Source organism: Sinohyriopsis cumingii, chromosome 11 (assembly GCF_028554795.1).
Source record: "Sinohyriopsis cumingii isolate HCF-2022 chromosome 11, ASM2855479v2, whole genome shotgun sequence".
Lineage (NCBI taxonomy): Eukaryota > Metazoa > Mollusca > Bivalvia > Unionida > Unionidae > Sinohyriopsis > Sinohyriopsis cumingii.
Window position 1 is genome coordinate 51441562 of NC_142971.1, and position 17572 is coordinate 51459133.

General features: G+C 36.8%; 1 protein-coding gene across 1 annotated transcript in view; it reads right to left on the bottom strand.

Annotated features, from left to right (window-relative positions):
* Positions 1-10439: 10439 nt before the first annotated feature.
* Positions 10440-17572, bottom strand: part of LOC149788446 (DNA replication licensing factor mcm2-like) — a 44386-nt gene continuing 37253 nt past the window's right edge. Inside the window, exons 17-18 of the mRNA XM_089974431.1 lie at positions 14748-14903; positions 10440-13118 (exon numbers count right to left, since the gene is read on the bottom strand). Of these exons, the coding sequence (XP_089830557.1) occupies positions 13008-13118; positions 14748-14903 (267 nt within the window). The 3' untranslated portion in view covers positions 10440-13007. The remainder of the gene's footprint in view (positions 13119-14747; positions 14904-17572) is intronic.

Sequence of the window (17572 nt, forward strand, 5' to 3'; positions counted from 1 at the left end):
GCGCCTAATCTTTAGAAGCTCTAAGCGCTTTACAACATTAGACAACACCTATAAGATAAAAAATCATATAATGATATGATTATAAAAACAAACACCATGAAATGAGAAAACATTTTTTTTTTAAAAAACATGCTGAGAATATTTAAGGTAGGAAACATTATTAGGTCTTTAAGTTTGTTCTTGCTGTCGAAATAAGTGAGTTTTGAGAGCCCTCTTGAATGTGATCACTGTGTGTTTGTGTCTAAGTTCAGTGGGCAATTCATTCCACGTTGCTGGGCCCTGGTATGCAAAAGAACCCTGTCCATATGACTTTGTTTTCATAATGGGAATAATGAGTATACGATTGTCAGAAGTGGAGAGTAAGTATCTTACTGGTGTGTACACATGGGTGAGGTCGGATAGGTATGTTGGACTAGGGTCCGACAGTGAAACGTAGCACAGAGAACAAATTTTGTGTTTGATTCTGGATCGAATGGATAGCCAGTGTAGGGTACAGAGCAGCGGTGAAGTATGCTCTTATCGTGGTACTCTAAGTATGATCCAAGCAGCTGTGTTTTGAACTTTTTGAAGTTTCTGGAGCAGATATTGAGATGAACCAGATAGAATTGAATCAAAATAGTCCAGTCTTGAAAGTACTAATGAACACACAAGTGTTTTAGTGGCATCAAGTGAAAGATATTTGCGAATTGAGATGATGCGTCTCAGCTCAAGATATGCAGCCTTGCATATGTTCATGACATGTTGGTGGAATGTGAGAGTACTGTCCAGAGTAACACCTAGGTTTCCTACTGATTGTGTGAATTTAATGTTGGTGTTGCTGATATTTATTGTTTGAGGTAAAGGATGTGAATGAGAAATTCTTTTTGTTGTCATCAGAATGGCCTCAGTTTTATCATCATTCATCTGCAGCTTGTTACGTGTCATCCATGATTTCACATCAGAAATGCATCTCTCTACACCTTGGATGGTAGCATCAACTTCAGTTGGGTGGCTAGATTGTATATTTGGGTATCATCAGCGTACAATTGATGAGACACTGGATGATGATCTATGACACTTGAGAGCGACTGAGTGTACAGAATGAAGAGAACAGGTCCAAGAACAGACCCCTGTGGAACACCACAACATAGATCAACTGGGCTGGAGTGTATTCCATTTGCAGATACAATTTGTGTCCTGTTGACCAAGTAGGACTTGAACCACAGTATCATGAATGCCAAATACATGCTGGAGATGGTGAAGTAATAGATCATGGTCTATTGTGTCAAATGCTGCAGACAAATCAAGGAGGGTGAGGACTGTAATCTTTCCGCTATCCAACGCAGAGAGAATGTCATTAACTACTTTTAGAAGAGTAGTTTCAGTATTGTGGCAAGGGCGATATGCAGATTGTACATTGCTAAAAAGTCTGTTTGAATTTAGATGAGATACAAGCTGGGATAGAACAACCTTTTCTAAGATTTTTTATATGAATGGGAGATTAGAAACTGGGCGGTAGTTCTTTAAATCGTTATGGTCTATTGTTGGTTTCTTCAGCAAAGGCTTTACAATGGCAGTTTTGAAAAATGATGGGAATTCCCCTGATGAGAGAGATATTAATAACCTCAGTTAGTGAAGGCAATACTGGATCTAGGCACTCAAGCAGCAGTGATGTTGGAATTGGATCAAGTTCATATGACTTTGGTGCACTCTTTATCAGGATTGAACGTATGAAATCCATAGAGACAGGTTCAAATGCTGATAAAGGTTGCCGCTCAAATTATGTATCCCAACTGTATGGTGACGACGAGTCAATTGAAATTGTGGTGTCAAGCTTATCTCTAATGGTTTGTACTTTGTCACGGAATAAATTTGCAAACATGTCGGGAAGGTCGACTGGAGAGAAGGTAATTGGAAGTGGTGTAGATTTATTCCTCGACATTAGCTTGTTAGTAATCTCGAAGAGCTCTTTGCAGCTGGAACTTTCCATGATCTTAGTAGTGTAGTGGGCTGATTTCGCTGCATGAACTATATTTGTGATATTCTTCTTAGCGGCTTCATAGATTTGTTTATGAATAGTGAGTCTGTTGGAAAGCCAGAGCCTCTCAGCTTTACGGCTGTCTCTTTTAGCAGTGCGAAGCTGGTCCCTAACACTGCTATACCATGGAGAACACTTTTGAATTGATACTCTGCACTTGGTAGCTGGGGCATGTTTGTCAAGCAATGAACGCAAGCAGTTATCGAGTTGTTCTGCGGTAGGAGGTAAGCAAGTTGTTATGTTAGCTTGGATGTCGTGCATTAGTTTGATTCTATTTATCATACGGAGGTTTCTCTAAATAGCATATAAAGGTAGAGGGTTAGGGACTGATACGTCAAGATGGCATATAATGCAGAGGTGATCTGATGCAAGGTCATGGGATACCAGGGAGGACCGTAGAATGTTATCATCAGGTCTATGAAGAATCCAGTCTAAAATGTGACCATGTTTATGGGTGGGTTGGTTGACTTGACTGTTTGAGGTTGAAAACATTAATGGAATCTATGAGTTTTGATGTATTTGAGTTTCCGGGACAGTCAAAGTGAAAGTTGAAATCTCCAAGAATAATTAGGTTGCCACCTATCGAATTTCCATAGTCCAGGATATTCGGAAACTGCTCCAAAAAGAGAGAGTCAGGCAGCTTGTTTTTTCTACTAGGAGGAGGGCGGTATAGGCAGAAAAAATAGACTGACCTTTTCTCCAATTGAGATATGCATATACAGCAAAGATTAATGATATCTTAATACATAAAAATATATAAAACTGGATCTTAAAGATACATATATCTCTACTGATAACTATATATAAAATTTATTACTAAATAGAGATAAACAGTTTTTATCAATATTTGTATTATGTATAATGCACACTTATTAAAGATATAGAAAATAAATAAATAAAATAAAAAAATGTTAAAAATTTAAAAAATTATATCTTGATATATTCTTGACAAATGTTAAATAGTTTATCAGAACTCAATTTATATAATAAAAAAATTGTGGTGTGCATAAGGCTTACTATCAAGTATTTTATAAATAATTAATCATATGAAATTGAAAATTATTTAGAAATGTACTTTCATTTTCAAAGAATTAGTAAACTTATTTTTATGATATTAGATTATATTTTTACCAATTAAGTTTTTCTGCAAAGTAGAATAATATAAAAATATTCTTATCTAATTGTAAACAGTGGACATAATTCAGAAGAGAAAAAAAAGAAAAGGAAAAGGAAAAAGAAAGAAAAAGAAGAAAAAGAAAAACAGAATTAATGAATGTCATATAGCGTTTTCGAATTTAGACCTTTTGGATATACCGTATTAAGACGGTGAATCCAATAGGTTTCCTTTAGCAGACGTTCCATTTCAGAATCAGTTTTCACAATAGGTTGGAAGGAGAAATCTTGCAATGTATGGGAAATTTTGTTAAAATGTGCGGCAACAAGAGATGAAAATGATTGATCGATATAATTTTTTATATCTGATCTATGTTGGTTCATACGTTTAGATATTTGTTGACTGGTTTCTCCAACATATTGGATGCCACAATTTTTGCATGTTATCAAATAAATAACATTTGATGTTGCACAGTTAGTATCACAATGCATATTAAAAGTTTCTTTCGTATTATTACTATTGAAAGAAGTATTTTCATCAATAAATGAACAGTGTGAACATCTAGGTCTATTACATTTAGTTGATGATCCTATTTTATATGATGTTGTTTCTAATTTAGAATTAGGAAATCTTTTAAGGTTTTTAGTCCTTTTATAAGCAAGTGTGGGTTTGCTTTCGTGTAGCGATTTAACACCTGCTTTACATGATAAGCTTAATAAATCCCAATATGTATTGATAATCTTATCTATATTAGGCAAACTTGGATTATATTCAATAACAAAAGGAATTATATCTTCATTTCTACTTTAGATTTTATATTGTAAAGATTCAAGTTGTGTAAGAGAAGATACCTTTTTGGAAAGCAGTATTAATGATGTCAATAGGGTAATTTCTATTTAAAAAATGCTGACCTAACTCTGTCAAAGATGATTTAAAAACAGCGTCATCCGAAATAATTCTTCTATATCGTTTTGCTTGACTATATGGTATCCCATTTTTAAATGACTTAGGATCATTTGATCATTCCAAACTCATTTGAATTATTAGTTATGGAATACACTGCTTTCATATCCTGAAGTTTTGGTCCAGTTTTAAAGAGGAAGGTATTCCGCGATGTGGCTGTGACTAATGAATTGGATTGGGGTTGTATTCTTTTCAATTCACTTCCTCCCATTGCTAATTGTGTTTTTTTCCCCATTAGAATACCAGCTATTTAATAATAATATTTAATATACATACATACATACATGTGTGTGTGTGTGGGTGTGTGTGTGTGTGTTGAAGACTGATATCCTATTGGAGCCAATAAAATACTATTATATATTATTACTGAAAATCTGCCATGAATATTACCTTCCATTCTGGAGGAATTGAAGAACAAGATTTTCAAGACGTCAGACTTTACTTTTGGGACCAGTTAGGCACCATGAGAAGTCCTCTGGTTCAAACTCCATGTCGACATGACTTTCCATTAAGGACAAGTAGCAACGACAAGATTTCAAGATGGCCTTATTGGATATCAGATCAGTATCCTTTTCATTTAGGAGCAACCATTCATCACGAGAATTTTCTCGAGAAAACCCCATGTTGATACGAGTTTCCATTCAGGAAGAATTATTTTGCGTGTATGTGTGTGTGTGTGTGTGTGTGCTACTTTCATTATATTTCATATATTTAATACTGAACAGCTACTGATGCAGATCTTATCAATTCTAGGATGCTAGGTCCCCGGTCCAAGTTAAATTCTTCCTCCTCTAGCTGGTATTCTAGTGGGGGGAAAACCAATTAGCAATAGGAGGAAGTGAACTGAAAAGAATACAACCCCAATCAAATTCATTAGTCACAGCCATATCGCGGAACACCTTCCTCTTTAAAACTGGACCAAAACTTCAGGATATGAAAGCAGTGTATTCCATAACTAATAATTCAAATGAGTTTTACACCTACCCCCACGCCTACACACAATAAAACAATTAACAGCGATAATACAATTCCTGACATTGCGTTGCTAAATGTACCAGTTAAGAGGGATGGCCGATGCCTCTATACAAAATCTGGCAGAAGACAATGCACTTACTCTTACGGTAGGAGAGTCCACTATTACTTATGGCTGTACATGTCTTGGCTACACGCTGTGCTGTCACATTTGGAATCGACGAGTAAATGTCTTCGCTCTGATGCACCAACAAAGGTCAAAGGATGCGAAGGTCATACGAAACTGCTAGAAGGCTTTTCTTGTAAATTAATCAAAATGGGAGTGATTCGAGTAGGGTCTTAATGCCGTAGTTACCATAACCTAGTTGGCTTTGATAATTATCAAAGATCTGCTCAACGAGGACTGATAGAATCTACTGATGGAGACAATAATCCACCTCAAAGTAGTGGTTGCCTAAATATCTGTAAAACCCTTAAGAGGAAGAACGAGACGATTCGGACCCTTTAGAGGAAGCCAAATAAATCTGTAGGTTCCAAACTAGGCAAAATAGCCTAATTTTAGTATCCGCAGCACAGAAAAAACTGAGAACAGGAACTGGATCTGCTGGAGGTAGCGGATTCTTATCCACAAGCCAAAATAAACTGAATAGCAGTTACTATTGAACCGTAAACAGCATGAAGCACATTCCTTATCCCCGATGACTGACGCTTAGGTGCGGCGGAAGACTGTCTTAAGGGTAGGATTATCGAAGGAAGCTTCACTCAAATGTTCATAGGGGGATTTTGAAAATCTCCAAAGAACGCATGAACGATTCCATTTTGGCATTAATGAGCGAGATACCAGCCTCTGAAGATCAAAATACCCGATGAGATCGGAAAGATGAGAGTCCGAACCAATGGCGGAACCCTTTGAGAACTTGGGTCTTAGAAACGGCTGTCCTATAGCTCTTGTCAGTAGAAACAGAACATTATCTTTCATCGAAAAGAAACTTTGCAAGTATATTTAAATGTGACAAATATAATCAACACGTTTCCTACTACACCAATTAAACAAGATTCTCCACTTTACATCATAAAATTCGGAAGTGAATTCCCTCAGCCTGTGTTATGCAGTTAGCAAGCTAGCTCGAAACGCGGAAATCTTGACTTGGTGGATAACCTGCGGTATTATTTTTGAAAGATTACAACGTATAATCATACAAATAATCTCAATTCAGAGTGAAGACGTCCAATGCCCAGGCTGTCTGATCTAGTCATGGAGGAATGTAAAAAGGGAGCTTGGTGTTTAGTTTCGTAACGCAGGGTCATTAACAGCCCTCCACACATACACACACACACCACCACCACCACCACCACCACCACCAGATCAAAGGGCACATCTGGAACCAACTGGTGCAGAGACCATTCCGAGAGGACCAAACGTCCATGTCTGAACATTTCTATCGCCTGGAATATGGTGGATTCTGAGAGATCTCCAACGAGACTGACCATCCGAGGCGGTTCCAGACTTCCATGCAAAAAGATGGAGCACATGTATCTCCCTGACACCGAAAGAATGTTACTACATGGGTGTTGCCTGAAATATGGTGGATTCTGAGTGATCTTCAATGAGACTGCCCATCCATGGCGGTTCCAGACTTACATGCAGAAAGATGTAGCCGTGCACCTCCTTGTCGCTTCGATTGTGCTACAGCTTGTATGTTGTCCGTGGCGAATACAACGTCAGCTAATAAGGCTGACAAACCCAAGTAGGGCTAGAAGTACTGCCCACATTTTCTAGGCTATTCTCTTCTTCAAGAGACCAAAGTCCATGAAAAAATTCTACCCTTCTGGCTCAAGGTTGGCATCCCCTCCTGAATCTGACGCGTCGAGTAAAGAAAGGGGATGGGTTAGGGTTTGAATCAGGACTCTGGTCAGGAACTGATCTGGATCCAGCTACCAACTCAGGTGATGAAAATCGGACCCCCGAGGAATCCTAGCCGACAGCGGGTCCTTCAGCGGATTCCATTTTTCTAGAAACTGGGACCTGGAGGGAGCAAGTTAAGTTAGTAAAAACAGATCTACAGTCACTTTCCGAGTTCCTAGCGGAGAGAGATGCAACGGTGAGTAGACTACGAAGTGTTGGTCACAAGACCAGCCGTGAAGTACAAAATATGAGCAGTCCTATTAGTGAGACATGAAGGAAATTCATCCCAAACTACACAAAATCCTGACAAAAAGTTAGATCATACTTCTCTATGTTGGGATTAGACTCGTATGAGTCACTGTTAACCAAGAGAGGGACATATTTTTCGACTGAGTAACTTCAAAAACTTTGTGTATCTACAAGAAGATATACTGGAGGATGGGGATCCCTAAAAATTTGAAATGGGTTGCTATTATCCCATACGTACCTACCTTTCAAGAGGTGTCATCATAATTATTGCCAACTTAATTTAAAAAAAAAAAAAAAAAAAAAAATTTGGGTATATATATATATATATATATATGTATATATTACGTGCTATAATTACATCAGTGAATGAAAAAGATGCATTTAAATGTATTACTAACCTGGCTCTGCAGCTGGTCAAAATTCTTGTCACAAAGGGCAAACTCCATATAGATTAGGACCAGAATACAAACACAAAAATACTGACAAATTATTTATATTCAGCACCCACTTTAACTATACGTGTAACTTTCACTAAATGAACTGGAACTTTTAAATCGTGAATTCTGCAAAGAGTATGTTGTGCTCAGTCTAAGTGCTCTATTACATTACTTTCATATTCTTCATTTAAAGTTTGTAAAGCGGTGTTGATTTGTCTTTTCCCGATTCGATATGTTTTGAAGTTTGATAAGATACACCTGCGCTAATATTTTGCGTCATACAACATCGACACCATGCTTAAAATCTGGAGCCGTTAAAAGTACAGACTGGTCACAACCTAAACAGCTTAACATTATAATGAATTTGCGAAGAAAAGTTCATATTTGAAGAAACCCATCTGTTTTCTTGGGAATGGGTAATATACAGTTGATACAAAAAGCAAATAAGGAAAGTAGTCTTAAGCTGTTCTTACGCAAGTCATCTTTTAAAGAATATTCTCTAATTTATACGAGTGGAATTAAAAAGACGATAATAAAAATGACAAAAAATAACCTTTCCTGCTTTATTTTTATTTTTAATGTACTAAAAAAGCGTAATCCATATAAAGACCTACATAAAATGTAATTTGGTTTAATAAAAGCACAAGGATTAAACCAAAAGTGTAATGGTTGGCACGATGACCGACCAAACCTCTACAAATAGGGTAGCGGAAAACAAACTGGCTCGCTTGAGCAAGACGATGGAGAGAGGGTGCAACTCCGTACAGCAGACTACCTGTCCTTAGGAAAGGGGACGAGCTGAAAAAAGGGTGTCGATGTGGGTCACTGCAGAGGTGTTCAAGTTATACATGGAAAGCACATGCCCTTACGTCGTTACTACAGCCTCCAGCAAGTTCGTAAGAGCTGCTTGAGACGATTTCTCAAGGGACTTAAAAACAGACTTAAAAAAGGCAGCCAAAAGGAGACAGGCAATCGTTAATTTGGTTGGAGTCTTAGGTTTAAAGGCCTTTACTGCGAGATAAGCTCGCAGTCAATATGCCCACTTGAGACACATTAGACACCAATATATCAATCTGGATTGAGACGGGTTACAGGGCTAAAAAGGTGAATGATCTCTTTATGGGAGGCAAAGAATGGTGGCAAGAGCATTTTTGGAGGGGGATATACCGTAATAGCGTAATGATTGGCATGTATGTTAATATTATTAAACCTTGATCATTTCTGCATGGATTAAATATAGGTCGTTCTATAGAATGGGGGGGGGGAGGGTCAAGCTAATGTACGCAGGTGGGGGGTGTAAAAAATTATGCACGTGTACAGGGAGGGGTCAAGCTTTGCCAGATTTTTACATCTCGCACTTTTGCACACCTTTGAGCTTAACTGCTTTATGTGTCATGTGATACTCTAGACCCCTTTTTCCTTTTTAACCAAATACAGGCACAAACAAGTGCATGTTTTACCAACATTGTTGACTGCTTTATTAATTCTTTTGAAGAGCAATGGTACCCAATGAATGCCGAAGCGGACTGAACTACAGGTGAATTTATTTTTAGCAAAATGAATGCCAATCATTTTCAGCAAAATGTGATTAGACCAATTCATTTCATTAAAGAAACTGAACTAGTAACTCAACCAAATTTGGCATTCCTCATAGTCATTGATCTTGAACCAAATGAATGTAAAATGGGTAATTTCTGGGGAATAAAGTCACAGATTCATTAAAATTTGCATCATAATTAGTAAACTTATCCCCCAGATTCAAATATCTTGCATGAAATTTTCAATTTTAGTGGATTCTCACAACTGTGTGTACTAAATTAAGTTTTTCAGGATGGTAGCATTGGATTGGATGTCAGATCAGCACAGTTCTTCATTTTGCACTTTCCATTCAATAGAAGCAACAACACATTTGTCAAGACGGCCACTGTGACCGTCAAGCTGGATGTCCAAACATCTCCGTTTGCACTGAAGTCCAACGAAACATCATAGTTTGACTTGATTTTGAAAATGGCAATATGGTGGCCATTAGATTGGGATTATTTTCATTTAGACCAAATTACACACAAGAAATCTATTAGTGAAAGCCCCATGTTGGCATATCATCCATTCAGGAACGAATCAATAACAAGATTTTCAAGATGGATTCATTTAGGCTAAACTAGACATAAATTGTATGTAGTCTTCGGGTGTAATCCCACATTGACAAGACCATCCATTCAAGATGGGTAGTAAAAACTAGATTTTTTCAAGATGGGTATTGTGACAACCATATTTGCTATTCAAGTGGCACTGGCACCATTTTCACTAAGGATTAACCAGACATCATAACAAGACTTCTGGTAAAACCTCGTAATATTACTTACTGTTCAGGAGTCCTCCAGATAGTTTAAGCATAGCAATAACGAACTTGGACTAACTGATGGACAACAGACCATCCCAAAAGCTGTTCTGGTCGATTACCAAAACAGATAAAAGAAAACACCACCTTAGTAACTAAAACTAAAGCAGACAGTTACTTGATTTTATTTGTTAGGGTTAAGTATTAATGCCCAAGTTCTTGCACACAGCCATTTCCAAACTGCAAAACAGAATGCAAATTCTGCATGATTAGTGTACTCACAGTAACAGGAATAATCAATAAAACTGTCGGAAAAAGTGTTATACGACCCTTTGTGGAAGTCAAAGAACATCAAACTGCACTATTAACCAAGATGTAGTGGACAAGGCGGACACTATATGGTTCTGCCTTCTTCGCGGTTGGGTGTAACAGAAACACAGGCGTACATTTTTATATTTTATTTAGTATCTTTCAGCGATTACATTTTATAATGACCTTTATAGATGTGTATTATTATGCTAAAAAAAATTTCGAGCTGTTCCTTTTACCAACAGAAATTAAATCTGGACCTAAAATTAAGTTTAGAATCTTCACAACACGAGTGAAATTTGAGTCCTGAAATTGTCCGTCTAGAATTGATCATTCAAATGACTGTAGTCTAGAATCTAGTGATCTGACCGACATCATCATGTCTGACCTAAAATTAACCAATCAAACATCTCCAGTCCCAGACTTAATTTTACGGACCAAGTTGGTATAACAGCATAAACCAGAAGCAGAAATTTAGAAAATCAGATAAAAAATAGCAGAAAAGACTTTCCAGAATTGATCATAAAGTGTCTACAGGTCTTCTAACCTGTAATTTCCACAAAGGAAATGACAGTAGCATGTACTTCTAAGCCTTTGGGAATATTACATACAACTTAGCACTGAGTATGTACGTGATGGGTATCTAACATGGTACCATTTCTACAGGTCACAAACATTGAATTTCAGTTACAAGTCATAACCCATTCAAATGACCTACTGCATCTCAAAGAATGTAAAACTTTGCATCATGGGTACCATGAATGCCTTCCCTAAACAATTAAATCCTAAAGAAACACCATATGCTAATAGTCTGGAAAAGCATTTTGTCCCTTTTCATACCAGTCACATCGGTATGAAGGATAATCAGTGCTGATAAGCAGCTAAAGCTACAAACCCCCTTTCTGAATGCAAGATCCCATATAGTGACTTAAATATATGTGTTATATATATATATATATATATATATATATATATATATATATATATACACACACACACACACAATATTTTTAATGAAAACTCCACACAAACTCGCCATCAAACCCATCATTTGGGAATGGCTTCAGTCAGTGAAAAAATCATGGAGACGTATAGGAAATGCAAACCTTACCCAAACCTGCCAACCCTAACAAGACCCCTGACTTAAACCTGCAAAGACCTTTGCAAGGGAGTCAACATTTTTCCTCAAGTCAGACCATGTTTTAGGAAGGTGTAATGATGTATGCTATTGTTAATCCTGCTTTTTAAACAATTCTTGTGCCAAGCTTAAAAATAGGGTCAAAGGTGCAGCCTAGTATGAACACTGGAATCTGCAAAACAATAGAGTTTAAAACAAATTATGATCCCACATTTTAAAGACATTTTACTTTTTAAACTGGTTACACTTTATGTAACGTGTATAGAACTCTGATATCTTAACCTATTTTTGTTTCATGAGAAAACATTTACTTTTGTTCAACAGGGTTTGTCTTCCTTTATAATTTTAGTGCAACTTTTACTCAGCACTATAAAGCCTGGAATATCATTCATACTCCACAACAAGACTCGTCTTGAGATGACATATCCCTCCGATCCTCCACTTCTATAATGACCACGGCAAGGACTCCGACTAAACTCTGACTAAACTACCCCGAGGTATTGGACTCAAAATTTATAATTTGTGTTGCATGTAGTTTTCATGGTAACATTTAAAAAAGTAATAGAAATTTAAATTATGAAAGGCTCCTCTACATGATTTGCTGACAAGTGCCTTATCCATAACCAATGTCGCTGAACCTTTATCTGATTTTCTAATAACAATGGTTTGACCTTGTTTAGATTCAGTCTTTCTCATTCAAATCACATTTTGGAGATCTGTATGATCAAATTTGGTTGAAATAACTTGAATGGTCTCATAGTTGTGCTCCAGAAAAGAAAATGTTGCAGACAGCTGTATCATCTCCCATTCACCTTTACGAACTATACCTGGGCAGCTGGTGCAGACTTGTAGCATACCTCCCTTATTTTGTTCAGGGGGTGGGGTGGGTGGGTGGGGTTAAATACCAGAAACATAAGTTTGTTCCTTTCTTTTTTCATCTTCCTATTTTTTTTTAAAGATACATGCAAGGACTTTTCTAGGCTGGGTACAAATGGCTTCCATGTCCATAATTTTTAAGAAAGCAATGCGATCAAGTGGAAACAAAAATCTTGAAGAGAAAATTGAAAACTGAAATTCTACATTAGATTCAAATAGCTCTCATATGAACAGTAGACTATTTACAACCTCAGAGGACCCCCTTACAAATCTTCCAACATTAATGCTTCATTGCTTTATTTTTTACAAGTGTGCCAATGACATTCATTGAAAAAATGTAACCAGACTGTTTCAGATGCCCATGTCAGAGTTAAAGTTTTCAATGTGTCATGAAATCTCAAGCATGAACAAGAATGCACAGCAGACATTATCATATATATCTTGAAAATAATCCAGTTTATCATTTGGAAAATCTGATCATGATTTCTGCTACAACTATTCACAATCTTTAGATGCATTTTCACCGCATTAACAATGTCAGAGTATAACATAATCTGTTATTTTGTCTGGGTCCATGGCCTATGGCAACTTTCATTAATTACCAACATCAACAATAAAATGTAGGTAATAACAGCTACACTATCCTCTGATCCCGTAAGATCATGAAATCAATCCTCTTGCCAAAACTTTATACTGTCTGAATGATGACCTTCCTCTTGCTCTCGTGTGTAAATCGGTTGGCTTTGAAAATATCACTATCATAGAAGGCAGTCAGATTTGTTATGTTTATTTGTCGAGCCTGAAAAGAAAACGATTAAAGCAATCAGAAACATGTCAAATATAGTTGCTTTCTACATCTTCTCCCAATAATAAATGCCCTACTAAGACTCACCCACTCTCTATTTACTCTGACAAATTGTTCAGTTATTATGCTAATAGGGGAACAAAATACAACTTGTGCCATTTGGTTGTGTTTACTGAATGCTGGCAACACTAAAATGAGAACTGAGAGGGAAAAAGACTGATGCTGAGATTAAATTAGCCATATAAAAAATGTCACATCTAAGTCATTTTCCACAACAATCATTATTCACTATTAAAATGTAACAAAATATTTTTATCACTTCTTCAATAAAGCATGACCCAACACAGACAAAAAAATTCTTCAGGTTGAAAGTGTTAGTTCTTGTATATATCACATGTACAAAGAAATGGTATAATAAGAAGCCTTTAGGTTTCAATAACAACCTCTTGAAACCAAAATATAAATTTCTTTGACTCATACCCAGCACAATATTATTCTAAGACTTGCCAGCAATAAAACTGAAAATGAGTGGGTCTGAGAGTGTTCTTACATAATTTAGCTCTTGACCATTTCACTAGATTAAGAACACAACCATATATACACTACCTCTCAACCATTTTTACCCCTTTAATACTGTCTGATAAAAGTAAAAGGACTATACAATGATTTCAACCACAATCAAATTCATCCAGGATCAAGATACAAACAAATGACCCCCTTTACACTGGAATTGGAATGGGGGGGGGGGGGTGTTGTAATGTACAGGAAGCAATGGTGATGTAGCAAACAAGTTATGGCTGCTCATCCTAAGCTGGTGGTGCAACTTGCTCTCAAGTGTTTTGCACCCACTTCTAATGGGCCACATATCAATTCCTCACCCACCACTAATGGGCCATGTATCAATTCTTCACCCACTTCTAATGGGCCAGATCAATTCCTCACCACCACTAATGGGCCATGGATCAATTCCTCACCCACTTCTAATAGGCCATGGATCAGCTCCTCACCCACTTCTAATGGGCCATGGATCAATTCCTCACCCATTTCTAATAGGCCATGGATCAATTAATTCCTCACCCATGACTAATGGGCCATGGATCAATTCCATACCCACTTCTAACGGGCCATGGATTAAATAATTCCTCACCCACTTCTAATGGGCCATGGATCAGTTCCTCACCAGCACTGTAACAAGTGTCAAGGATTCTTGACCCTTAGAAGATCTATGAACCATGGAGGCCACAGAATGTTCTTGCCCAAATATAAGCCTATTATCATTACTATACACTCCAAACTGACAACTTATTGTCATATTTAGAGGTAATCATTCAATTTATTAAATTATTTCTTTTTAACTTTTTCCTTTTCTAGGTTGAAAGTATTTTTTCTATGTATTTTATTGATGTAATAAATCCTTCAGCAAACTGGTCACTGTTCATCTACCTTCATTTGCAAGAAAATGCCCACTCGAGTAGCATTTGTTGTTTTCATGTGACAGCTTTAACAAGATTATAAAATAAAGTGACTGGACTTATGTTCAAGACATGCAACTTGATTGCAATCTAATTTCTGAGCAAATAAATATCAACAAGTTTTGCATTTAAGATCTCCTATTTAACCCACCTTGTCAGCCAGATCCTTCTCAGAGATTTCAATCAATTCTTGGTCTGTGCCATAGCGGTTTCGTTGAAACGTCATCTGATCCTGAGCTAGCTGCTTTAGGATGAACAGTAGGAGCTCATTGTTGTCTTTCCTGAACGCAAGGTATCGCCCAAATGTCTGCAGCAAAATGTCAACAATGTGTAAATATGAAGATTTGTGACTGCTCATATCACCGTAAAAATTGTCTGCGGACTTGGACACCTATTACTTAAGAAAACACCTAGTTATCGACAGACTGAATTATACATATCTATTAAGAAAACCACCTACTTATCAAAACAATGAATTGCATCTACCAAGTTCCCTAAGTACTATAGAAAACAACTAGTTATCAACGAATGAATAAAACATATGTAGCACTTGAGAATTCTCCAGGTTAATACATTGCAAATGCAAAGCTAAAGCCATACTGTTATTTCCAGTTTTGAATATAAAAAATAACGCCTTTCCATGCTGTATGGATAATTTGTGCGCAATTAAAATTGCAAAGCTAAAGCCATACTGTTATTTCCAGTTTTGAATATAAAAAAATAACGCCTTTCCATGCTGTATGGATAATTTGTGCGCAATTAAAATTATAATTTCCCCCCAAATTATCTCCACTGTGTACTGATGACCCTCATACCTTCAACCATATTATCAGGCTCCTTAAACTTGATTGCATTTTATCCTTGCTTGCAAATACAAGTTTAGACAAGATGTAATTAGAATATAGCCATCTCTTCAGATTTGTCTCCCTGCTGGTTTCTGGCCTGCCCAGCCAGCAGAAGTAAAAGGTGCTGGCCATATTTAGGGTGATCAAATTTCAAAGCCTACTGGTTTCTGGCCTGCTCAGCAAGTAGGAAACGAAAATTATGCCGGCCATAATTACGGTGATCAAAGATATTTCAAAGCCTAATGGTCTTACATTCAATCACCTGATTTTGATCATGCATAGAACATTCAACAATTTACATTTCAATCTGAATTGTTTTCTGTGGGCTTTAAAATACACGCTGGTGTGTACAGAAATTTTAAGTACTACTGAAAATAATCACAAATTTAAAACTACGGTGCTTGGAAAAAGTAGATTTTCTGGAAATTTTGATCAATATTTTCCTGCCATGTGCCTCAATATTTCAATCAATTAATTTGCTATTGCATCGCTATGAATTTCTCTGTTAATCAAACTTGTGAGACAAAGTAATGCACCTCATCGTTTCCAATTTAGCTCTCCTATTCAGGAATACAATATCACACTAACGGGTTACATTAGCAGGTTTCTGTTTACCAGACTGAAGCCAACTAATTGATTATACTGGTTTAGTTTAGTTTGGTATTTTACAGCATAGCAACATTAGTACATCATTGGAGTAGTGTGTCTGTCTCAGGACATACAATAATAGTCAATCTGGGCTGATCAGATAGTAGGATTCAAGCCCACACCCTTTTGACCATCAAGCTGACATAGCTCCTGCTCAGTCAATCTCTCATGATATAAAGAAGAGTGCATTGGTCCATTTCTTTATTCACAAGCATGCAGGAGGCCATGGGAGCATACAAATCTGAAATTTCTGATGTTTATTCAGTATGCTACAAGCTGCATTGCATTCAGCCAGCAACTCAGAGATTATCATCACTGCCATCTATTTTGATCTTTTCAAGAAAACTAAATAAAGTGTTCTTATTTTATCCCATGATTTGTTTTCATTTTGTTTTGCAATGCACTATATATCTTATTATGTCAATTAGCTGACTGAGCTCAAAAGAACGACAAGTACTTTTTCCACCTTGAGCTTACATTTACATTCATTAGCACTAGAAAACCTAATTGTGCCACTTCTCTTCATGAACCAATGAAGAGGCAATGTATTCAATCATGAACCATCAAATGATTTGATTTGTGTCTACTTACAAAACATGGAAATTGTAATGGACAACAAAAAGTTAGAAACTGCATGCCCACTGTGTTCAGTGTGCAAAACAAGACATCTGAATTCTTTTGAGACAAGTTCTTTTATACATGGCATACCAATAATGCCATATCACATCATGTGAAAAACTTTTTTTAAAACTCACATAATACGCATATGAAAACGTTAGTCGATTAAGCTTCCAATAAGCTAGATGCTCAGTCACGTATTTAAAAATAGAACAATAGGTTGAAGATAAAATTATTCCATTGTTCAAATACTTTAAAACACTCTAATTAGATCCTGGTTCTACCCATCGTTCATTCAATCAATAATCTATATATTTATCTATCAGATGACCTTTAGAGATGCCAATGGGTACCCGTCTGTTGATAATGACCCCGGTAATAAAATGAACCACCAGGTACAATAATATTTTACAAGTTCAGATCTCTCGTGAGTCGGTGGTTCTTTCCCAGGTTCTTCCTCCACCATTAATACTGGCCCCCATGTATAGCCTATCATGTGCTGAAAAATGGTGTTAAACCCCACAACAACAACAACAGCAAGTTCAGATCAAGGCAGGTTTCAGTTTGAGACTCATGTCCTGTGCGCATTTATTCAACATCACAGGGGCCTGTACCGTTGCTTACTTGTTATACATGTACTACATAATACAAGGAAGGATCCTTAAGAATCAATGTCGATATTTCAAGCTAGATTTCACGTAGTGTAATAAATTTGCAGACCTGCCAACCCTGATGAGTCCGTCTCAGAAAGGCAGTTGATTTTTTTCTGTAAGTTTGACCATTTTTCAGTAAGGTGTAACAAAATATCAAACAGTTATTGTAAAGCTGGAAACGTAATGAAAAGTTCATTATTCGGAATGTGCAG